This window comes from Giraffa tippelskirchi, chromosome 2, assembly GCF_054371585.1.
Source record: "Giraffa tippelskirchi isolate mGirTip1 chromosome 2, T2T-mGirTip1v1.2.pri, whole genome shotgun sequence".
Taxonomy (NCBI): domain Eukaryota; kingdom Metazoa; phylum Chordata; class Mammalia; order Artiodactyla; family Giraffidae; genus Giraffa; species Giraffa tippelskirchi.
Genome location: NC_137276.1, coordinates 32,347,118 through 32,371,359, shown reverse-complemented (window position 1 = coordinate 32,371,359; position 24,242 = coordinate 32,347,118). Strand labels below are relative to the sequence as shown.

General features: G+C 47.6%; 1 protein-coding gene and 1 long non-coding RNA gene across 6 annotated transcripts in view; one reads left to right on the top strand and one right to left on the bottom strand.

The window, feature by feature from the left end:
* Window positions 1–24,242, bottom strand: part of SLIT1 (slit guidance ligand 1) — a 178,784-nt gene that overhangs the window by 13,145 nt on the left and 141,397 nt on the right. For 3 of the 5 annotated variants that reach the window (XM_081550601.1, XM_081550594.1, XM_081550625.1), the window contains 8 exons: window positions 23,215–23,347; window positions 22,129–22,197; window positions 19,287–19,358; window positions 17,288–17,359; window positions 16,347–16,418; window positions 6,076–6,239; window positions 2,408–2,532; window positions 2,033–2,130 (listed from right to left, as the gene is read on the bottom strand). In XM_081550601.1, coding sequence (XP_081406727.1) covers window positions 2,033–2,130; window positions 2,408–2,532; window positions 6,076–6,239; window positions 16,347–16,418; window positions 17,288–17,359; window positions 19,287–19,358; window positions 22,129–22,197; window positions 23,215–23,347 — 805 coding nt within the window. The remainder of the gene's footprint in view (window positions 1–2,032; window positions 2,131–2,407; window positions 2,533–6,075; window positions 6,240–16,346; window positions 16,419–17,287; window positions 17,360–19,286; window positions 19,359–22,128; window positions 22,198–23,214; window positions 23,348–24,242) is intronic. The other 2 variants (XM_081550609.1, XM_081550617.1) reach the window with 1 other exon arrangement.
* On the top strand, window positions 1,065–10,305 carry LOC145529868 (uncharacterized). The gene is made up of 4 exons (XR_014071389.1): window positions 1,065–1,167; window positions 1,928–2,057; window positions 2,932–3,177; window positions 10,102–10,305. It is a non-coding gene; the product is annotated as an uncharacterized LOC145529868 (long non-coding RNA).

Below are 24,242 nucleotides of genomic sequence, written 5' to 3'. Positions count from 1 at the left end.
TCATTTCTGGACATAGGAACCAATTAAGAGAAGAAAAGGACGCACACTCACACACAAAAGCTCCATCTATCTCATGAAGAGATACAGCCTAATAAAATGTTACTTTTATGTGTAATAATTATCAATCAAATTTTGGCAAATAGTTATGCTGTTCTGATCAACTGTATATTATTGATCATTGTAATGATAATGCAAAAGAAATTTTCATCAGAGGTTTATGGGGACAAGAAAGAAGTAAAAAATCTTTCCATTTAAACTTGTATACCCATGTTGGGGCAGGAAGGTATGACAGGGTGCTCAAGAAAAGCCTCTCTAACATGAAAACAGACTACAGTAGAAGAAAAAGTCAGGGAGGGTGGCGGTGAGGGGAGTAAAATAGAGATACTAGTTTGAGAAGAAACGCAAATGACATGAGACGTTGCAGCTTGTTCAAGAGGAGCTCCTTCGTGTGATTTTAAAATGATTTTTCGCTGAAGAATGAGAAAAGAGTGATTTAAAGAATGATAGCTTTATTTCTAAATGCTAATAATATGTGCAATATCCTGGAAATGACCTTCTTTGCAATGAAAAATTAAATTTACCATGAAAAATTTAAGCTGTCACTTAAGTATGCGTGAAGCAGTTTGTAATTTAAAAAAAAATCTGTTTGGGGGAGCAGGTATGTGAACGAAAAGGTGTGAAGCCTGTTGCAGGGTGTGTCCTGGAATTTCATTCCCCCTGCGAGATTGCTGGGGACACCAGAGAAGTCTGAAGCGGGCTAAGGGGATCTCAGCTAAGTCTCCTCCGGTAGGGCTGGGGGTGGATAACAGAGGAGACTCTTGTTAAGTCTCAGGGTTGAGAGGTAACTCAGGGAGGCACCCCTTTCTAACAAAAGAACCCTTCCCACAGCTCCCCCCAATCTGTAGGAATGCCAAGTGTGAGCGGCTACCCGCAGCTGCACGCCCTCCTTCATAGACACGCCCCCCAGTAGCCTAGCCAATGAGGTGGGGGCTTTGATGGAGCTGCTGCCAGGCCCAGAGGAGGTCAGAGCCTATTGTAAGGACGCTGTTTCCAAGGCGACACCTGCCACAAGGTCATTTAGTGTTTTCTTTTTCACATCTGGTAATTTGGGTTTGCAGAGACAGGTTGACCATTTCTGCCAGTAGACTTGACATCACTTTCTGAAGAGTTAGTTTGCTCAGCTGGCAATTTATTTTCAGCAACTAAATTCTGTGTGCTCCTCAGAAAAGCTCTGGGTACAGGAGAGCTCTGGGAAGACGGGGGGCTTGAGAGGCTCTGGGGGAGCAGGGTGAGCGGGGGGGGGCTCGTGTGGCGATGTCAGCACTGGGAAGACTTGCAGGATGAGCTGTGGAGGACCTCAGTGAGGTCCGGCCCTTCACTGAGCGGTGGGGAACCCGTGCCCATAGTGTGAGCAGAGTGACCCACGAGCTGGTGGGGGAGACCCCGGAGGGCGGGACCAGGACTTGCTCCCACCTGTGGGCAGGCTTCCCCAGCCCTTCCCAGGGGCTCAGGTGGAGGTTTGATCCTGAGGAGCTGGCTCAGGGCCCTCCCTTCAGACAACATTGGCCCAACAAGCAGGTGTTTGGCTTCAACTGGAGGTTAATAGAAACGATAGGAGTTTAAAACGTCCCCAAACTGCCTCTTGGCACTGCCACTGCATACGCCCTAGGCGACGGTTCCCAGTGCCATCGGAGGATTCTTCTGGCACCTGGAAAGAGCAGGGAGAAGCCTGGAGCAGGAGCTCAAAGCCCAACCCCGACCCAGCCTGCTGGGTGGCCTGGGCAGCCCCTAGAGCCTCTGTGCTTCCACTGTCTGTGGGCATCGGGGGCGTGGCCTGTGGGGGCGAGGGGATGGTGTGTGCAGAGGCCTCTGGCTATGATCTGGAGTGAATGACTGCTCCCCCTGAGCCTGTCCCCCCATCTCCCAGAGTGCAAGGGCCCTGGGCCATCCCATTCGGAGGAAGAAGGCTCTGAGGTCGGACCCATCAACACTCTGCCCACCAGGGTCCAGCCCTGGACCCCAAGCAACTCACGTGAAGCCAGCATCCTCGCCCTCCTGTGAGCGGCAGGTCCCGCCATTTCCACAGGGGTTGCTGGAACAGCTGTCCAGGGACACCTCACAGTCTCGGCCCTGGGGAGGAAGTCAGTGATTGGGGGTGACCCCAGGGAGACCCAGGGGCCAGGAGGCAGCAGGGTCAGCCAGTCCCCTCAGCGACTCAGCCTGCCTGCCCAAGAGTTACTTGTCTGCTCATCCACATGTCAGGTCATGGATGACACACTCACTTGGGCTGCTGCTCTGAGCCAGCTTCCCTGGGCCCCATGGGCTGAGTGACCAGCAGGAAAGCTACAAGCCTGCCGTATGGCACCCTCAAGCAGGCCCCCTGCCTCCTACTTCAGCCCCCACTCACCTTATAGCCGCTGGGGCAGGCACACCTGTACGCCTCAAGGGGGTCGTTGCGGCAGATGCCCTGGTTCTGGCACGGGCTGGACAAGCAGGGATCACACTTGGCCTGGACAGCCAGGGTGGGGGGACCTAAGGCAAGGGGGAGCATTAGTGCAGTGGGGAGGTGGGGGGACAGGGCTGGGCAGAACCCCACGCCCCTACCCCGGCATCCTAGCACGCAGGGACGCGCGGTGGAAGCCCTCTCCCCAAGGTTTTTTCCCCTCCCGATATTTCCTCTGGATCACGCTCACCCTCCCTTCACATCCACCTCTCCAGTCTCCGGACCCTCCTCTGTAAAAACAGAGTTAAAAACAGCCCCTGCCTCATGGGGCTGGAAGGACTAAATGAGATAATCCCAAAAAAGTGCTTCACAGGCGGGTGTTGGATAGTAAGGAGCTCCCACGTGGTGGCCAGAGCAGGGGTATCAGTGTGAGAATGTCATGGTCACTATCATAGAAATCAGCTGAGGTTTTCTCCATCCCCTCATAGGCTTCCACAGCAAACACCTCAGCCCGGTCACTTGCTGGCCTGGACAGCAAATGTGGCCACTCCAGCAGAGAAGAGATCCGGCTCTGAGAGGAGGCCACGCTTAGGAGAAAAAATGTCCATCGCCTAGAACTTGTTTCTCTCCAAGGCTGAATGGGGAAAGACCCTTTCCTGTCTCCTCTCTGGCCACAGGCATGACCTTCTCCAGCCCCTTCAGGACTCACTGGTGGCCCTTCCTTGAATTTGAAGGTGAGTGAGGAGCCGGCAGCCAGACTGCCTGGGGCGGCCCCCTATGAGGAGTATAACGACCTCACAAGAATAAAGAGTAAGACCAGCCAGTTAAGTTAGGTTTCCACTTCAGAGGGGCTTCCCTCATAGCTCAGTTGGTAAAGAATCCACCTGCAGTGCAGGAGACCCTGGTTCAATTCCTGGGTTGGGAAGATCCCCTGGAGAAGGGATAGGCTACCCACTCTAGTATTCTTGGGCTTCCCTTGTGGCTCAGCTGGTAAAGAATCCACCTGCAATGCGGGAGACCTGGGTTCAATCCCTGAGTTGGTAAGATCCCCTGGAGAAGGGAAAAACTACCCACTCCAGTATTCTGGCCTGGAGAATCCCATGGACGGTATAGTCAATGGGGTCGCAAAGAGTCGGACACGACTGAGCAACTTTCACTCACTCACTCACTCCATTTCAGAATCCTTCTAGAAGTAAAGAAACATCAGTTCCACTGAAAATGCATGAGTTTGACTAGAAAGAGAAACACTTTCTAGTAATAACTGCAGGGGAATCCTCAAGGGTTACAGGTGGGGCTCTATTTCTTGATCTGGATACCTCAGTCAGCCAGTTTAGTTGCTCAGTCGTGTCCGACTCTTTGCAACCCCATGGACTGCAGCATGCCAGGCTTTCCTGTCCATCACCAACTCCCAGAGCCTACTCAAACTCATGTCCATCACATCGATGATGCCATCCAACCATCTCACCCTCTGTCATCCCCTTCTCCTTCCGCCTTCAATCTTTCCCAGCATCAGGGTCTTTTCAAACGAGTCACTTCTTTGCATCAGGTGGCCAAAGGATTGGACTTTCAGCTTCAGCATCAGTCCTTCCAATGAATATTCAGGCCTGATTTTCTTTAGGATGGACTGGTTGGATCTCCTTGCTGACCAAGAGACTCTCAAGAGTCTTCTCCAACACCACAGTCCAAAAGCATCAATTCTTCAGTGCTCAGCTTTCTTTATAGTCCAACTCTCACATCCATACATGACTACTGGAAAAGCCATAGCCTTGACTAGATGAACCTTTTTAGGTAAAGTAATGCCTCTGCTTTTTAATATGCTATCTAGGCCGGTCATAGCTTTTCTTCCAAGGAGCAAGCATCTTTTAATTTCATGGCTGCAGTCACCATCTGCAGTGGTTCTGGAGCCCAAAAAAATAAAGTCTGTCACTGTTTCCATTGTTTCCCCATCTATTTGCCATGAAGTGATTGGACTGGATGCCATGATCTTAGTTTTCTGAATGTTGAGTTTTAAGCCAAGTTTTTTACTCTCCTCTTTCACTTTCATCAAGAGGCTCTTTAGTTCTTCTTCACTTTCTGCCGTAAGAGTAGTATCATCTGCATATCTGAGGTTATCGATATTTCTCCCAGCAATCTTAATTCCAGCTTGTGCTACATCCAGCCCGGCATTTCACATGATGTACTCTGCATATAAGTTAAATAAGTAGGGTGACAGTATACAGCCTTGACGTACTCCTTTCCTGATTTGGAACCAGTCTGTTGTTCCATGTCCAGTTCTAACTGTTGCTTCTTGACCCGGATGAGTTCAATTTGTGAAAATTCACTGAGTCTTTCATTAACTATCTGTGTAATTTTCTGTTATGCATGTTGTATTCCAATAAAAAAAAATTTTTAAAGGAGCTTTCTTTTTATATATTATTTATTTACTTTTGACTCTGTTTTGTCTTCATTGCTGCATGGGTTTTTCTCTTGTTGTGGCAAGTGGGGGCTACTCTTCCTTGCAGTGTGCAGGCTTCTCACTGCAGTGGCTTCTCTTGTTGTGGAGCAGGGCTCTAGGGCATGCAGGCTTCAGGAGTTGCAGCACGTGGGCTCGGTAGTTGTGGCTCTAGAGCACAGGCTCAGTAGTGTGGTGCATGGGCTTAGCTGCTTCGTGGCATGTGGGATCTTCCCAGATCAAAGATCAAACCTGTGTCTCCTACATTCGCAGGCGGATTCTTTACCACTGAGCCACCAGGGAAGCCCCCAGCTAAATTTAAACACACACACACACACACACACACACACACACACACACACAAACCTCTCACCAGTACCAGTCCCACCCCATTAAATAAATACTGAGCAAATGTTTCAACATAAATTGGCCTGCTCCCAACAGCCGCCAGCCAAGCCACAGACTGGACCCCTCTGAAGTGTTGCTCCTGTGATAGCATCCTGCACACAGGGTGGCCCGAGGCTTCCTCATTAACCTCTGCCTGTCAGTTTCATTTCCGCTGGTGGTCTGTGAGCTTGTGGAGGGCAGGAGATGTGCCCCATGGCCTCCAGTGCCCTTCTGCAGCTGTACCCCTGCACACAAACCAAGCCTGGGGCAGCCACTCGGCCACTGCCTTCTGCTCGGCAGGGTTCCCTTGCCCTTCAGTCAATCAATCAATCCCCGAGCCCGTGTTTACAAATGCCCAGGGTGAGGCGCCTCCAATCACACCAGGCCCTGGATTTCTAGAGATGTCAGGAGGGTAGCAGCTGGGTCCAGTGGCTCAGGGGTTTAAGCTAATTGCTGAGCACAATTCCTACCAAAGGGAGACCTGAGTGCCTGTACTGCTGGGAGGCTTGGAGCTTCCAGAAACACTGCTGCTATTTTTATTTTCCTTACATAACCCCAGGGAGGGATTAAAGCCCTTATGGCCTGAGATTTTCCGCCTGGCTTTTTTATTTTTTTGCTTGCTGTATGTCAGGACGAGAGGGCAGTCATGCTAACAAGCAGCAGGGGCCTCATTCCTGCCACCTGTCCCCCACCCAGCCAGTCCCCACAGGGACACAGAAGTGTCTGGAAGGCGCTGCCAGGGTTGATGGGGGAAGCAGGAAGTGGGGGGATGCAACCCAGTACCCACCATCCCCTCTCTCGCTCCTGGGCTCACCTTGGCATTCAAACTTCTTGGCAGGCGTGGTGAGGAGCAGTTTGCCTTCCATGTCCGGGGGCCCAGCGCAGCGAGCAATGCCCGGTTCCTTGTAGCCTGTCTTCACCCAGCCGGACAACCAGCGCAGGTGACAGTCACAGTACAGGGGGTTGGCACCGATGGCCCTGGGTTAGAGAGGAGAGAGGAGCAAACATTACAGCTTCATGGAGTCCCTCACCCATTGGGTACTGGGTATCAGGCATTATGCCCAGAGCTGGCAAAACCCTAACAATCCCCATTCAATGAGCACTAACCATGTAGCCAGGACAGATGTAAGTACTTTATACCTGTTATCTCGCTTAGTCCTCATCACACCCTACTAACTCCGTTTTACATGTTGAAACTGAAACTCAGAAGGTGAAGACGCTTGCCCAAGATGCACAGAGAAAGTGGGGAGGTAGGATTTGAACTCAGGCTGTTGAGGCCAGAGCCTCTGTTGGCACCGCCTCCAGGGTGTTCCAGAGAGATAGGAACCAACAGTCACTACTGTGATGAACCAGCTTCTCCCACGTTAGTGCATCTAATCCTCTCATCAGCCCCACAGTATAAGCTTTCTCTTCTCCATCTCGAAGATGTGGGAACTGAGTCTCACGTGGAAAATAAGCCCCAATCATTTTCCTGGGGTCACACCATCAGTGAAGTGCAGCCCCCGGATCCAGACCTAGAGGTGTCTGACTTGAAAGCCTATGTTCTTTTCCTAAAAATTAATTAATTAATTATTTGACTGCACCAGGTCTCTGTTGTGGCATGTGGGATCTAGATCCCTGACCAGAGATGGAACCCCGGCCCCCGGCATGGGGAGCAGAGTGTTAGCCACTGGACAACCAGGGAAGTCCCTCTTTTTTTTTTATAAGCCTATACTCTTTAATTTTTCTCTTCATTTTCAATTAAACAAGAAGCACATAAGCACATTCTCATTGTAAATCATTTTCAGACTTGGTACACAAAGTCAGGACATTGTGACTGTCCTCAATACCACTAAATTGTATTCATTAAAATGGTTAATTTTATAGTCCTTGAATTTCACCTTGATTTTTTTAAAAGGCACATTCTTATGTTACTGATGGGAATGCAAGATGGTAGAACTCCAATGGAGGGGGATTGCCTGATATCTATCTAGTCAGCAATGCAGTTGCCTTTTGACCCAGTAACTCTGTTTCTGGCACATCTCACAGATCTGTGCCTGCACAAGTGGGTAAAGGTATCTGTGCAACAGTATTGATCTCAGCATTGTTTGTAATAGAAAGACTGGAAGCCTCTCGTGTTCATCAGTGGGGGAGTGGTTAAGTAAACTACAATACATTCACATTACAAAAAAGTCCACTGTCCCTGCCAACCACAGGACCCATGATCACATGGTCATCCTACTCCATGTGTAGCCTTTCAATCCTTTCCCATATTTACACATATGGTTGGTTCTTCACGAGAAAGAGATTATATCCATCCAGCACCCATAATTACTGAGCAGCCTGCTTCTTGTCACTAAACAGCATGCCTTGGAGACCTCTCCAGGTCAGCTATATGGATCCACCTCATTTTATCAAACTGCTTCAGAGCATCCCAAAGAACGGACACTTCATAGCTTTCACTGCCAGACACTCCAATTGTTTCCAGTGGCAGTGAACACTTTGTCCACGCCTCTGTACAAGGAGAGAGCATTTCTCTAGAACAGATGCCTAGAAGGAGGATTCATGTCGCAGAGGAAGTGCACGTAAAATGTTCACAGTGAAGTGAAAGTGAAAGTCGCTCAGTCGTGTCCAACTCTTTCGGACCCCATGGATTATACAGTCCATGGACTTCTCCAGGCCAGAATACTGGAGTGGGTAGCCTTTCCCTTCTCCAGGGCATCTTCCCAACCCAGGGATCAAACCCAGGTATCCCGCATTGCAGGCAGATTTTTACCAGCTGAGCCACAAGGGAAGCCCAAGAATACTGGAGTGGGTAGCCTATCCCTTCTCCAGGGGATTTTCCCACCCCAGGAACTGAACCAGGGTCTCCTGCATTGCAGGCAGATTCTTTATCAACTGAGCTAACAAGGAAGCCCAAAATGTTCACAGCCAGCCTCCAAAAATGGTTGTAACGACTTACACTTGCCGGCAGGGTGAGGGTGTGCCCGCTCCCTCGCATCGCCACACCGACACTGACACTGTGCACTGCCAACCTCTTAGGCTTTGACCAGGCTCTTGGGCAAGCTCATCACCTTCTCACTAAACCACAGTGAGAGATTCAGAGATGAACAAGACATGGATTTGGGGGAACAAAGGTTGCCAGTGGTCTTTGAGCCAGCAAATAGAAAAACTAGAGCCTCGTATCTGAAGCTCATTTATGTCAACATTATTGTGAAAACATAAGGTTAAATAATGTTCAAGAGAATGAGCACATTTATTAAGCACCAAATGGATGCATTGTCATTTTCCACCTGTGTCTGGGCAACACAGAGGAAGCAGTTCCCCTGGCGATGTGTTGGGTCTGATAAAAGCAGCATTGACTCTGAGCAGGAATTCCCCCAAATAGCACAGCTGATGACAGCCCATCATATAAAGCAGGCTCAACAGTCTTGGACTCCAGCCCCTGGCGCAGCTGCTCACTGCCCAGGTGACCTTGAGAGGCTCACTTAACATCTCTGGGGCTCACTTTATGATGCGATAAAGAGCCTGCAATCTGGAAGGGGGAGAAAGACAAGCACATCAAGCCTGAAATGGGCACCGAGGGAATAATGCAGCTTGGAAAAAGAAAGCCAGTTCAGCCTCGATGTGTATTTCATTTTTTCTGTTCTGATTTGCTGACAGCATCCATCCTGGCTAATGGGACAAGGCAACACCTTCCTCTTTTCCCTGAACACTGCCAGGGCTTCTCAGAGGTAGAGGAAGTTAAGATGCTTCACTTTTTTGAAGCTCCATTGAGTTAAAAAAAAAAAAAAGACTTCGAAAAATAACAGGAATACAAAACAGTGGTATATTTAAAACATCTATATCCACCATACTGATATTTTTAACGTAGTATGAGGTAATGTAATTATGTTATTCAAAAGATAAATATAGAATTTATTGAAAGTATTTTTGTAGCACACTGCCAGAGTGTGTTCTGCTAATGAGCCGAGTAGAGAGTTTATTCTGAAGAGCTTCTTCCCTCGGTCTTGTAACTCATTTAGAGAAAAAGTCCAAAAGACTAAATCTAAAGCTGTTGTGAATGTGGAGGCCCTTGACACATCTTAGGATGTCATAATTCCCAATTCCCGCATAAATCCTCCCCATAAATGACAACAAAGTCACACCCTTTCCAATTCTTCATATATGTATATAATTCTCTCTCTCTGTATATATATATATATATATATATATATATATATACTATTCTCTATTATATATATTATTCTCTATTTATATATATATTGTTCTCTATTATATATATATTATTCTCTATTATATACATACAATATAGAGATAATAAAAGCTACCAAGGTCACATACAAAGCTATTGAAAATTAGGCATTCTGGCTTGACCAACACGTTTTACTTGTCGGTATACAGAGCAGATGGTGAGCGACTCCTGATTTCAACATTTCAAGCTGTTGTTTCTCCAAACACTATTTTTTTTCTGACTACTTTATTAGTTTGAGTAGTTCACTTTCACCTGGCATCCATTTTTCCCAATAAAATGACTATGAACTCCCAGGGCGTGGACAGCCACAGGCCCTGCTGAGACCAGTGGTGGGGACAGCCAGGCCACTCATCAATCCAAAAGGACTGTGGAGTCAGGTTTATCCCCCGACAAAAGTATAAATAACCCTGTGTTGTTGATCTTTGGTATAACTTGGAAATAGTTGAAACAGTAGCTATTTCATCTGTTTGTGCCAAGGCCCGCCGGGCTTCTTCTATTAACATAACCAAGACAGAAATAGACCTGCTATGACAGAGGTGCCAACTATAGAGTTTAGCGTATATTAAAACTTCAAAATCTCTTCACCTGAGCTATTCCTCCTCCCAGGCAATTTATTCATGTGCATCCCTGCCTCCTTCTACTGGAACGAAGCTCCCTGAGAGCAGGTGTCACCAATCCCATATAGTGCCTGAACCAGCAGACCCCCTGTTTGCCGAATGAACCCCTGCCTACAAGCAGGAGAAATGCACAAACCTCAGTATGAAAACAAAAGAAACTAAAAAATAAAGGAATCATCTACCACTTCATAAATGTAACTAATTTAATTTTCACCTATTCCTTTCTAGCTCTTGTGCTCATGTACATATATACACACATCACTGAAATCAGAGTATACCATCTTCTTTATTCTGCATTTTCATCAAATAATAAAGTACAGTGTCATAAATATTATAACTAACTACTTGTTATTTTGTCATATGAGCATCCCATGACTTACCTAATCATTTCATATTCACTTTTCACAGTGAATTCTTAATGAACTCAGAAGTCTAGTGTTCCTGCAGGCAGCAGATTAGGGGCAACAAAATGCCAGATTATAGACATGAAGGATGACATTGGGGAGCCTTGCCATAGGATTTGGCACATAGTAAATATGGCTGATGGACAGATGGATAGATAGACAAATGGAGGAAAGATGAGTTAACTGTAAATATCCAAGTGGACAGCAGCAGAGATGTGCAGGCAGTGAGGAGCGCTCGTAATCATGATGGCCTGATTATGGCATGTAGTTAGAACTCTAGTGGATATGAGAAATAACCTGTGTACAGGCAAGGAAAGAACCCGAAGAGCTGAATAAATTGTCTGAGGTCCCTCTGCAAGTTGATGACAAAACAAAGACCTAATGCCACATCCTGATTCCTATTCTAAAGTTCAAGGGGTTTAAATATGGTGGACCTCACCCCCCCACACACACACCCTCAGCCCACCCACTCACCCTGCATGTTGCCAGTGAAGAGGAGAGGTCTAGGTCAGAGTCACACTAAGAACAGAGGGCCCCTCTGGGAGCCAGGAACACTGGATGCTAACTCTTGGGCAACCCCTGACTTGGGACAGAGCCATGTGTACTTCCTTCACTGCAGACCTTCGTGAAGCCCAGACAGCATGCAGTGAGTCTGTACTATCCTTTTCCCATTCCTTGACCTCTTGTACTTGCTCACAGAATCCTTAAGAAATACTTGCAGCTTCTCATGCAGAAGAAATAAGACCTACATGTGTGCACATGAACATATATTTCACCAGCATTAGATGGGCACACACCTGAACACAAACATATGTACACTTACCAGGCTGCTGCCTAGTTCCAGTTGAAACTCTGGGTATAAAGGGAAGAATGTATTCACAAGGTTGCTTCATAATAATGGAAGATTTCTTCCACATAGATGCTATTTTAGGGGGATATAGGGTGACTAACAAACATATCTAATCGGTAGTGCTAATGCCCTGTTCTGCAATTACCACTTCATTGAACTCTACTTACTGTTTTTTCATTTTTTCTTACAAGTTAGATCTGGATCTGGCTTCTAGCCTGATATCACTGTTCTCCTAAAGTCTGAATTTATAGACAGGCATGGGCTCAAAATCTAGCTTTGCAGCTTCAGGTTTTTGTTCACACAAAACATGTATTCTCTCTCTCTTGAATCCCGCTTCCACCTCCCTCCCCACCCCATCCCTCCAGGTTGTCACAAAGCATGGGCATTGGGTGTCTTGCATCATACATCAAAATCCCACTGGCTATCTATTTTACATATGGTCATGTGTATGTATTAAAAAGCAGAGACATTACTTTGCCAACAAGGTCCATCTAGTCAAGGCTATGGTTTTTCTGGTAGTCATGTATGGATGTGCGAGTTGGACTATAAAGAAACCAGAGTGCCGAAGAATTGATGCTTTTGAACTGTGGTGTTGGAGAAGACTTTTGAGAGCCCCTTGGTCTGCAAGGAGATCCAACCAGTCCATCCTAAAGAAGATCAGTCCTGAATATTCATTGGAAGGACTGATGCTGAAGCTGAAAGTCCAATCCTTTGGCCACCTGATGTGAAGAGCTGACTCATTTGAAAATACCCCTAATGCTGGGAAAGATTGAATGCAGGAGGAGAAGGGGACGACAGAGGATGAGATGGTTGGATGGCATCACTGACTCAATGGACATGAGTTTGGGTAAACTCCGGGATTTGGTGGTGGACAGGGAGGCCTGGCATGCTGCAGTCCATGGGGTCTCAAAGAGTAAGTCATGACTGAGTGACTGAACTGAACTGAATTGAACTGATGTTTCAATGCTATTCTCTCAAAGATTGCTTGAATCAGCAAATTTCAGTTGAAAATGGAATTGAGAATTTGATATATCATTTCAAAATACACATTTTGTTCTTTCTCTACCCATAAACATGTTTCAATGTCTGAATGTTCTTTTTCAACAGGAGAGAGGGGACATATGTATGGCCGATTCATGTTGATGCATGCAAAACCCATCACAGTACTGTTAAGTAATTACCCTCCAATTAAAATAAATACATTTTAAAGAGAAAAATATGTTGTTTATTTCCCTTTTGAAAAGAAAAGCCTCTATATTTTGAGCTAAGGGCAATACCAGAACATTCTTGGGCATCATTCAGTTTCCACAGGGAAGGAGGAGAGGTAAAGCCCAAGCAAAAGAGATGGGCTTCCCAGGTGGTGCTAGCAGTAAAGAACCAGCCTGCCAAAGCAGGAGACATAAGAGATGCAGGTTTGATCCCTGGTTCGGAAGATCCGTTGGAGGACAGCATGGCAACGCACTCCATTATTCTTGCCTGGAAAATCCCATGGACAGAGGAGCTTGGCAGGTTGCAGTCCATAGAGTCACACAGAGCCAGACTTGTCTGAAGCAACTTAGCACGCATTCATGCAAGCAGACAAGACACATGAAGGAGGAAGAGGTGGGCCAGATGCTTGAAAAAGCCTTTGCTGGCAAGGGGGAGAGCTGGAGCAGATGGTTGGCACAGCACAGGGATAAGCAAGGGAGAGGAGAGCAGTGTGGGCCCAGAGCAGCAGCAGACCTGGCCCATCAAAGACACACACGTGAACTCTCTATAGAGAAGCATTACCAATTTAGGTCCTCAGAATTCCTAATATCAGCAAACAATGAGCTCACAACCAAAAATTACTAAACACAGATAGAATCAAGACCCTGTGAATGGCAGTCATCAAGAACAGTGAACAACACAACCCCTGCCTAGTCTTTTTCCAGAGCCACCGTCTCCAGCCAGGCTCCCTCCTGACTCTTCCCATCCCATCCAGCTTTCATATGTCACCATGGCTTTCCAGGAATTTTCACAACTTAATTCTTCCTTGATTCCCTTCTATCTACAGAACAAAACTCAAACTCCTCAGCATAGAGGCCTTTCACAACAGAAAGGCAGTGTCCGTTTCTACACTCCTGTCTTCTTACCCCAAATTTCTTACCTAGCCCAACTCCCTATATCCACATATTACACACACAGTAAGTGTGTGTGTGTGCTCATTCAGTCATGTCTGATTCTTTGTGATTCTATAGGCTGTAGCCCACAAGGCTCCTCTGTCCATGGGATTCTCCAGGCAAGAATACTGGAGTGGGTTGCCATGCCCTCCTCCAGGGGATCTTCCCAACCCAATAACTGAACCTTCATCTCCTACATTGCAGGTGGATTCTTTACCTCCACTGAGCCACCTGGGAAGCACGCTGGACAGTATAGCCTCCCTGAATATGTCATTCACTTTCTTGACTCCATGCCTTTGCACAAGCTATTCCCTCTTCCTGGAATGTCCTTCCCTATCTTCTCCAAATGGCAAATTCTTAGTGCCTTTTCAAAGGCAATAAAGGTGGCACCTCCTCTCTGAAGGTCATCTGACTTCCCCAGAGTTAGTCACTGCTTTCTTTGAATTTGGTTTGCAATATCCCAGATGGTCACAGAAGGCAGCAACCTTGTGTTAGTAAATTTTTCAGCATTTGACTCACTGTGGTTCCTCGGGACATATTTATTGAGGCAATAAAGAATAAATAAAGAGCTTTGGAATCAGACACACCTACGTTCAAATCCTGTCTCTGTCATTCCCTAGCTTTATGACCTAGGGTATCTGTTTGACTGAATCTGGCACTATAAAATGGATATAATAAACCCTGCCACAGAGGACAGACCCTCTTACCCCTTCCACTCCCATGGCAGACATCAGTAATCAATCATTGCACTCTGCCCACCAAGTCCTAGAATCTTCAGTGTGGATTCAAGGCAGTCCCTGTCTTATTTATGAAGTGGGCTCATGGCACAAAAACTACTTCCCATCTGGAAGTAAAGTCCTTGTCCCAAGCAAACTCACAATGAGTGGCACTTATTACTATTTTATTTCTTCAAGTCTAAGATTGTTAGATGCGAGCTATGGGAAAGGTAGAGAAATGTACCCCCAGATCATCTGTAAGATACACTCTGATCTCAGAGATTAAAATGTGGAAATGATGAGTCTTAGAGCTGAGAAAATCCAGTTTGGTTGTTGAGTGAATGAACTTCAAGCAGAGATGCTGGGGACCCCAAAAGGCTCTCTGATCTGGATTTGCCTGCCTACTTGGGCCCTGGCTGTTTGGCTGTGAGGCAGAGAGCATGAGGACATGGTAACGCCCAGGGTCCCGGCTGCATCCGTGTGGCCTGAACGTGACCTCAGCCTATAGATGAGACAATAGGAAAGGATGTATTTGCTCTGTTCCTGGCCCCACCTTCAGAATTAGGATGACCCTAGTTAATCGTCATTCACGGCCCACTGCTTTTATACTCCCTCATTTTTAAATTATGGTAAAATACCTATCACATAAAATTTGCCATTTTTACCATTTTAAGTGTACATCTCAGTGGCATCAATTATACTCACAATATTGTGTAACCATCACCACTATCTGGAGAAGGAAATGGCAACCCACTCCAGTATTTCACAGACAGGGGGATTTCATGGACAGGGAGGATTTCATGGACAGGGGGGATTTCATGGACAGGGGAGCCTGGTGGGCTATGGTCCGTGGGATCACAAAGAGTCAGACACGACTGAGTACACAGCACCACTATATGGTTCCAAAACTTTTTTATCACCTTGAACAGAAACTCTTTACCCATTAAACACAAATTCCCTTTTCCTCCTCCTCCTAGCTCCTGGCAACCACCGTTCTTCATTATGTAGCTCCAAACTTGACTAGTCTAGGTCCTTCATTTCAGCAGAATCATACAATATTTGTCCTTTTATGTCTGGGTTCTTTCACTTAGCTATTTCTGCTCACGTGTCAGAAATTAATTCCTTTTTATGGCTGAATAATATCCCACTGTACCGTATTTTGTTTATCCTTTCATCTGTCAGTGGACACTTGGGTTGTTTCTGCTGTACAGTTATTGTGTGAATAATGCTGCTATAAACAGGGTGTACAGGTATCTGTTTGAGTCTTTGCTTTCAATTCTTTGGGATTCATACTTAGGAGTGGAATTGCTGGGTTATATTGTAATGCTACATTCAGCCTTTTGAGGAATTGAGCATACTGCTTTTTAAGAATGTTCTTGGTGTTGCCAGCTAAATGGTTTTGGAAGCCCTTCTGCATCCAATGAAAGTGAAAGTCACTCAGTTGGATCCATCTGCAATGCGGGAGACCTAGGTTTGATCCCTGGGTTGGGAAGATCCCTGGAGAAGAGAACAGCTACCCACTCCAGTATTCTGGCCTGGAGAATTCCATGGACTGTATAGTCCATGGGGTCACAAAGAGTTGGACACGATTGAGCGACTTTCACTTTTATTTTCATTTCATTTCAGCATCCAATTATACCAATTATACTCCTTGGGGGTACTACATTTCCAGAGCTTATCACCTACCATGTGAAGTCAGAGGCACAATACTGGCATCGTGCTTCAGAGAACAGGCTTTGAGACTGAAGACTCAGCCCCTATTGTTGCCCTATGCAACTCTGGGTGAGCGTGTCACATTTTCTGGACCTGCCTCGTCATGTGGAAGATGGGAATAATGGTAGCTATGTTGTAGGAGTGCTGGGGGGTTGCATAAGCTGATGGAGGTGCAGTGCTTGGCAGTCAATACAAGGTCGTGACTACTTTTATTATTGCTTGTGAGGAACTGTTCTCAATCCCATTGTTACAACTGATGGCACACTGAATGTGTAAGAGTCTGAAACAGGAAGCGTTTGAAGCTCATGAGCTAAATTAAAAGTAATAATCTCAAGAGGCGATATCTTTCTTGGAATCCAAGTTCCATTTAAATCCAAAGAGGTGCTGAGGACTGGGTCAGAGTTACTTACAGGTGAGACAGGGAAGTCACGTCTGCAAAGATGCCCTCTTGAAGGGTGGAGATGTCATTGCCATGCAGGGACCTGAAGAGAGAAGAGGCTGTCAGGACTCAGCCTGAGACAGAGACTCAGGAATTGATGGAGAGATGCCCTCTGCTGAGAGTGGCGTGTTTGAGGGAGAGGGTCCCTGAGTGAGAGATCCTGCTAGGATGGCCACAGCCAAGGAGAGGCATCACAGACTCTGTGACTATCACAGATCACGCTGACCCTCAGCCCCTCCAGAGGCCCCCGCTTGTGCTGTCATAACTAACCCACGTACCACGTCTGTTCACAGGACAAATGGACATGCGCCCTCCCTAACTCAGCCAGGGAGCCTTAGGGGGACAGTCTTCTTCCTGATAGGGAAGCTACTAGTGAGACCCTGGTTGAGGGTGAAGAATGTTCCCCTGACCCAGGTGGCTGCCAGAGGACTTGGGGCAAAGATATTCCAGAGGCCGTGCTGTGAGCACAGGGCTGTGAGCACAGGCCACACCTCACAGTGGGAATTCTTTAGAGCAGGTTCAACATTCACCATTTGACAGGAGACTCACATGCCAGCGAGGGGCTACCTTATCTTGAATGCCTAGGAACTTGCCCCCGCACACATACGGCAAACACAACTTGGGGCCGACAGCAGTCCCTGGCTGCTGGATTCTCTGAGACAGAAGACTAAGCCCCTACTGTCTATGCAACTTTGGGTGAGCGTTCCCCAGAGTTTCCCTTAGGAGCCCGAACGAGAGTGGACTGGCCTTCCACTTTGGAAACAGGTGGCCCTACTGGGGCCTGGGACACGGGGACATTCCTGCCCAGTAGGGGGGTGAGGAGGGACAAGGGGACATTTCTGCCCAGCAGGGGATGAGGAGGCCCTTCATGGGGCAGATTTCCCTGGAGGAATGGAGAATGGGAAGACTCACAGTAGGCGCAGAGAGCGAAGCCCCTGGAAGGCCAGAGGAGGGATACACTGCAGGGCGTTGTAGCTGAGGATCCTGGGAGAAGGAAGAGCAAGGGAGGGTGGGGGGAAGGGGGAAGAGTTATTAAGGGGTGCACTTCTGGTGCTGATGCAGATGGTCACCATATTGACCATGGTGATGATTCCATGGGCATGAATGTAAATCAAAATGTATCAACTTTTACACTTTAAGGATACACTATTAGATATTAATTATACTTCACTAAAGCTATTTTTCAAATAATAACAAGAGAAATGAGACATTTTTATCACAGGAAAGGGCTGTTCCTCCTTACAGCTGCCAGGATCGCCTAGCCCAGGATTTCTCAGCCTCAGCACTGTTGACAATTCCTTGTTGGGGGTGGAGGGGGGCTGTGTGCTGTAGGGTGCTGAGCAGCATTTCTGGCCTCTGAAGATGAAATGCCAGGGGTTCCCCCTGCCCTCCGCCAGCTGTGACAGCCAAAAATTCTCAACTATTCCCAAGTGCTCCCTGGGGGGCAGAGCTGCCCCTGGTTGAGAACCACTGCCACAAGCCATGGCAGCTTCACACATAGGCTCATCAAGAAAAAAAAATTGCCTGCTAATCCAGTTCCACAAGGATCAAGCCATTACTGACAGTGCACCCTGAGGGGAATTCAGAAAAGAGAAAGACAGAAAACAGTCTGTGCTTTGAATATACTGGCCTTTAGAGAGTTAACATGCAAATCTAAGGAAAAAAATTCAAATAATGCCAGACTCTTGCATCCTCCCATAGGTAGAAAAGCACTAAAGTCATTCACTTGAAATATCTGTTCTTTGTGATTAGCAGTAAACTTTTGATGTGACTACATGTTTTTCTCAGAAAAAAAGATCCTCTGTATCCTGGTTCCTCCCTTACCTCTTCAGAGCAGTTCCTCAGATCTATCTGAGAGGCTGTCTCTGGGCTTAACTCAACTTTTATGTTATGTATTTTTCTTTCAGTCAATAGGCTCATGAAGACTTTGAAGTGGGAACCCAGGGCAGGAAAGTGCAGCAGACCCAGGGCAGGAAAGTGCAGCGTTTCATGGCCTCAGGCCCACATTTCCTTCCTGGGGGCCTGCCTGGATAAGGAATCTGTCTTTTGGGATACTGGCTCTGCTATTTGACCACAGTAGGACCTAAGGGAAAGTTCTTTAGTTCTTGGCACATCATCTGTAAAATGAGGTATTGGGAAGGTGAACAAAATACATTCTTAAGCAGGCAAATATAAGTGATGCTTGTTACTACTTTCCAATCAGTTGTTTGGAATATAAGTAAAACAGTCATTAAAATATCCTAGAACATAGGCACAAAAATGTTCAGAGTCACCATTCACAATAGTCCAAACTGGAAACAATCCAAATATCCATCAATAGTAGAATGGATAAGGGAAGTGTGGCATATTCCTACAAAGGAATACTATATACATAGCAATGAAAATGAAGAGACCACAGCTTCACACAGATACAATGGTAAATAAAAGAACACACATAAAAGACTATATCCTATATGATTCAATTTATATAAGGCTCAAAAATGGGCAAAATTAAACTTCATTGTGTAGAATTACATATGTAGATGGCACTATAAAGACCAAAGAAGAGATCGTTGTAGAAGTCTAAGTAGGGACTGCCTCAGGTGCAGGGAGAGAAAAGAAGGATCAGGAAGGGACAGGGGGACTCTTGGGGTGCTAGCTGTGTTCTAGTTTTTGCCTTAAGTATTTATACATGTGCTAGTTTTATGACTATTTGTTAAATTGTATGTTTATGTTTTTTGCACTTTTCCATATATATGCTGTATTTCACAATTAAAAAAAAATGTTTCCGAAAAGTCTTTTCGGCCCGCAGGCCCTGGCACCCTCCCTGGAGGCTGAGGGAGGCTACGTGGGGACACCTGCTGATGACCGAGCCTTGGGAAGAGTCCCGGTAACCATGAGCTCTCCCTCCTCTTCCCCCCACGGGACTCACAGAGTGGTCAGCTGGCTCATGTTGGTGAAGGAGGAATTGCTTAAGGAACTGATCTTGTTGTTACTCAGGTCCCTGGAAAAGACCAAAAAAAGTGTCATTGTTCAGAAAGAAAGGACTCCTCCCCTTCCCCACTCAGGCCACAGCCATCTCCCAGCCAGGTGGGCAAGAGGCTCTGATCACTGGCACGTGGGAGCTGATGGAAGAGGCATTTGGTTCACAACCAGTTACAGCTCCCCAGCTCTGATCCCTGAACTTCCTCTCTGCCTCCAGGGTTCCAGGTGTCCATTTCTTCACCCTGCACCCTGGCGTCGCCCCTGCCCACCATGGAAATACTCCCACCAAGGGCATCCGTGTCTCTCAACTGCCAGGTGTGAGGGGCTCTCTTCCTTTCTCTCTCACTAGCACCTTACCTGGGTTCGTTCACTCCCCCTCCCTATAATCCTATGGGAGAGGTAGTAAACCCATTCTGCAAAAGAAGGTCAGGGTCTCGGGGTGATGAGGTAACCCACCCAGGGTCGCACAGCTGGGAGGAGGTTCAGCCAGAGTCAGACCCTCGTCTGTTGGTCCCTAAGCCCCTGGTCACTAAATGTGCTCTCAGAGTGACCCTGCAGTGCTGACCCTATTGACCACCCTCTTCTCAAATCTCTCCTCCGACTCCAGTCTTCACACACTCCCCCTTACCACTCAGCTGCACTTCTTTCTCACCCACCCCTAAGGGATGGTCATCACTAAGCCCTGTTCTTGCTCTTCCTCTTCCTTTAGTCCTTCAGCCCTCCTGGATGCTCCTGGATTCCCTCCCCATCGGGCACAGATGGTGTACTCCTCTGTGGTCCCAGCCAGACCTCTTTTCCCATGATAAGGAGTTGCTGGTATTTCAGCCCGACAGGCAGCTTCATAGTACTAACTGCCTTGACGTTAGTCCCCTCTCCCTCCCTTTCTCTTCAAGAATATCCACATCACTAGTGAAGCTGCCTCAAATTAGACCAGAAAGTGCTGTCTCTCTCTTTGTCCGCCACAAAGCACTCTAACTATCATCTCACCTCGCTACTGGAACAATCACTCAAAACACAATGGCTAGGTCATCAGCAAAGACAGGAAAACGGGAGTATCAAAATTCTGTTAAGTCAGTGCTACTTAATGTGAACTTGAACTGAATGCCCCCAAACAAGGGACCTGTGCCAAAATGCAATCACCTATGGGCTTCCCTGGTGGCTCAGATGGTAAAGAATCGGCCTGCAATGTGGAAGACCTGGGTTCGATCCCTGGGTTGGGAAGATTTCCTGGAGGAGGGCATGGCAATCCACTCCAGTATTCTTGCCTGGAGAATCCCCAAGGACAGGAGAGCCTGGCAGGCTACAGATCATGGGGTCGTAACAACTGAACGACTAAGCACAACATGGCACTAACACAACTTAGTTTAGCGAACATTTTTTCCATAGCAATACTTTCCCAATGAAGGAAGAAACTGTGTTGATAAAAATTCTGATACAAGTTCTTTATGTAACTACAGGCACATTACAAAGAGTTCTTAAGCTGCCATTGACCCATAGATCACACTTTGAGTAGCAGTGCTCCAAGGCACTTAAGATGAAATATTCTCTGGGCTTCTTTTTTGACGGAATCTGGCCAATGGGCAGTCAAAGACAACTAAAGTGAGCTGTAATTTAAGCTGGAAGGCTAAGAGGAGCTAAACTTATTCTGAGGCTTACTTTGTACATTTTCATGAAGTAGAAAGGTTAAAAATGGAAATAACAGAATAGTAGATGTTAGCTTAAAGGACGGAGAAGGCAATGGCACCCCACTCCAGTACTCTTGCCTGGAAAATCCCATGGACGGAGGAGCCTGGTTGGCTATAGTCCATGGGGTCGCTAAGAGTCGGACACGACTGAGCGACTTCACTTCAACTTTTCCCTTTCATGCACTGGAGAAGGAAATGGCAACCCACTCCAGTATTCTTGCCTGGAGAATCCTAGGGACGGCGGAGCCTGGTGGGCTGCCGTCTATAGGGTCGCACAGAGTCGGACACGACTGAAGCGACTTAGCAGCAGCAGCAGCAGCAGCCTAAAGAAAGTTAGTTACAGATGCGTGTTTGAGGCTGCCATATTTCATATTTGGTTTGGAAGCCAAGGTTGGATCAAGAAGTTTTCCATGACTGTCTACTTCTGCTGCGGCTCCTACCTTTGCAAGGATAACCCTCATTAATAGTAATTATCAGCCTCGAGGGACACTTTGGGGACGGTGTGGGCAGAAGCAGACCCAGTCCAACCCGAGAGAGCCAGGAACAATGCAATTCCCAAAAATGGCCACTAGGTGGCAAAACAGTTCTATGCACAGCTGTTCCCAACAGGATGCAGTGAAATTAAAAAACGGATCAGTACCAGACAGGGAACATAGCCAATATTTATAATAACTATAAATAGAGTATATCCCTTAAAAACTGTGAATCACTATATTGTACACCTGTAACATATACTATTGTACATAAACTATGTGAAGTGAAATGAAAGTCGCTCAGTCGTCTTTGACTGTTTGCGACCCCATACCCTATACAGTCCACGGAATTCTCCAGGCCAGAGTACTGGAGTGGGTAGCTTTTCCCTTCTCCAGGGGATCTTCCCAACCCAGGGATCAAACCCAGGTCTCCCGCATTGCAGGCGGGTCCTTTTCCAGCTGAGCCACAAGGGAAGCCCAAGAATACATAAACTATACTTCAATTAAAAAAAACAAAATGAAAAAACAGGTCAACCAGAGTGGGGTCTGTAGGGAATTCCAGGAAAGCTGGAGCAATAATAGCTAGATTCCAACGGCCCTCCTGTCCTCTGAGACGGGCCAGGATACTCACACAAGCTGCAGGTACTTGAAGGTGGACAGCTGTGCTGGAACCAGCGTGAACTGGTTCCCGTCCAGGTAGCTACAGGAGAGAACACCGCAGTTAGTGCAGCCACCTCAGCCTCAAGCAGAGTCCGGCACTGCAAGAACCTTCCCCTGCAGCCAGGGCCTTCTCACCCATGTCCTTTCCTACCTATGGACTACACAATTGGCCCTGAATCATTAACTGGAGGAGAAAATACAGACATTTCTTAGGCCATTTGGGAAGGTGCCACCAAAAAACTTGGTAAAAGCCACGGACACGTGAAGCCTCCTATGGCTTCCTTCCTGAGCACCTGCCTGGCCCCCTCAGCATCCTCCCTGTCAGTGGGCACCACAGGCTCAATCCAGGACCCTCTGCCCTTCGCTCTCTCCTTTCCAATCTTTCCGGCCAAATAGGTCTGATTGGCATGTTAATACCCACCTGCCAGCCCTCAGCAGCACCCAGGTCCCTCCCTCTGTCTGCTGGTGAGGTGCCTGAGGCTGGCCCCAGACCCCAACACTCCCAGACCTGAGTTCTGTATTTTCACACCCACATGGGCTTCCCCTGACTCCATCAGCACCACACTGTATGTTCCTAAACCATCCAGGCACAGGACCCTGACAGGAATCTCCACCACCCTCTGCAGCCAGTTCCGTGACTGACTTAGCTTCTCCCACCCACTGGTCTCTCATCATTCACTTTTGTTCCATTCTCATATCCCCCCTCCCTGACTGCACCAGCCCCCAGGCCTGGGCTCCTGCCACAGCTTTCTTCTGTTCTCCCCACCTGGGCCTCCATTCTGCTTCTTACTACATACACCACCACCCAATCACTGTCCTTAAAGCCCAGCCGCTAAACTCCTTGTCAAGGTTCCCAGGGCTCCCCTTGTCTACAGGGCAGAGCTTGGGATTCAAGATGCTGTGACCTGCCCTCCCACCCCCACGACCACCAGCCATCAAAAAGCTGACCTGAGCTCCTGGAGCTGCAGCCCCATCAAGAGCAGCCCTAAGATGCCTTGTCCACCCTCCAGAGGTCCTGGTCACCCTCTCCTCCTGCCACCAGGCGGGGGCTACTCACAGCTCTGTGACATTCTTGGGGATGCCCTTGGGCAGGGTCTGGAGGTGCTTGTTGCTGCATCGAACCACGGTGTCCAGGCAAGCGCACTCTTGGGGGCACTGCGGGCGGGGCAGGCAGCCCCCTTCCTCCTGGCCTGGGGAGGAAGGTGAGAAGCCATGTCAGTGAGGGGACAGGCCTCCTCAGGGCCTCATGCATCCAGAGCGCCGCTTTGGGGCTCCTCGGAACAGAGGCCTCTTGCTGACACCACATTGTACATCAGTCAGTCCTCTCTCGGCTGCAGCCCTCCTCCACCATGGCCAAAGCCCCTTGGATCTGTTTTGAGGTTAGAATCAGTCTTGGGTTCATCTCTTCCACCTCAGACCTGAGATGGACCCGGGCACAGCAGCAAAAGAGGATGGCGGCCATACCATTCCTTGAGCATCTACTGTGTGCCAGACACTGCACCAAATGAAATTTCTTTAATGATGCGGTAAACAGGGACCGCCATTGCTCCTAGAATGTGAGCATCATGGGGACGGAGACCTGTGTTCCTTTCTTCTCTGTTCACTGAAGGGGCCCAGCACTGAGAGCAGGGCCTGGCCCATATCAGCCTCCAAATAGGTCAGTTGAATGAAGGAATGAAGGACTTTCTATCTATATTACTGAGACTGGGAGAGGTTAAATAGCTTGCTCAGGTCAGGAGGTTGATCAGAGGCAACATGGAGTCTGTACCCAGGTCTGGCTGGCCCAGAATCTGAGCCCCTTCTATCCCAACATCCTTCACAGATTCACTCATGTATTCAATAAGTAGTACTGAGCACCCTCTGTATTCCTCCCTTCCTTCTGCTTGAGTGTAGGAGGGACGATAAGGACACCAGGGTCCCAGGAAGCAGACTGGAAAGAGGATAGGAGGTGCTGAGAAAGGTGGGGAGAAGCCAGGAGGCTGAAGCTGAAGGCAGGCGGAGAAATTCCCAATGCCGGGGCTCCTGAACACAGACAGCTGGGCCAAGACAGGACCCTGCTCTGTCACTTTTGGTAAAAATCTGCTT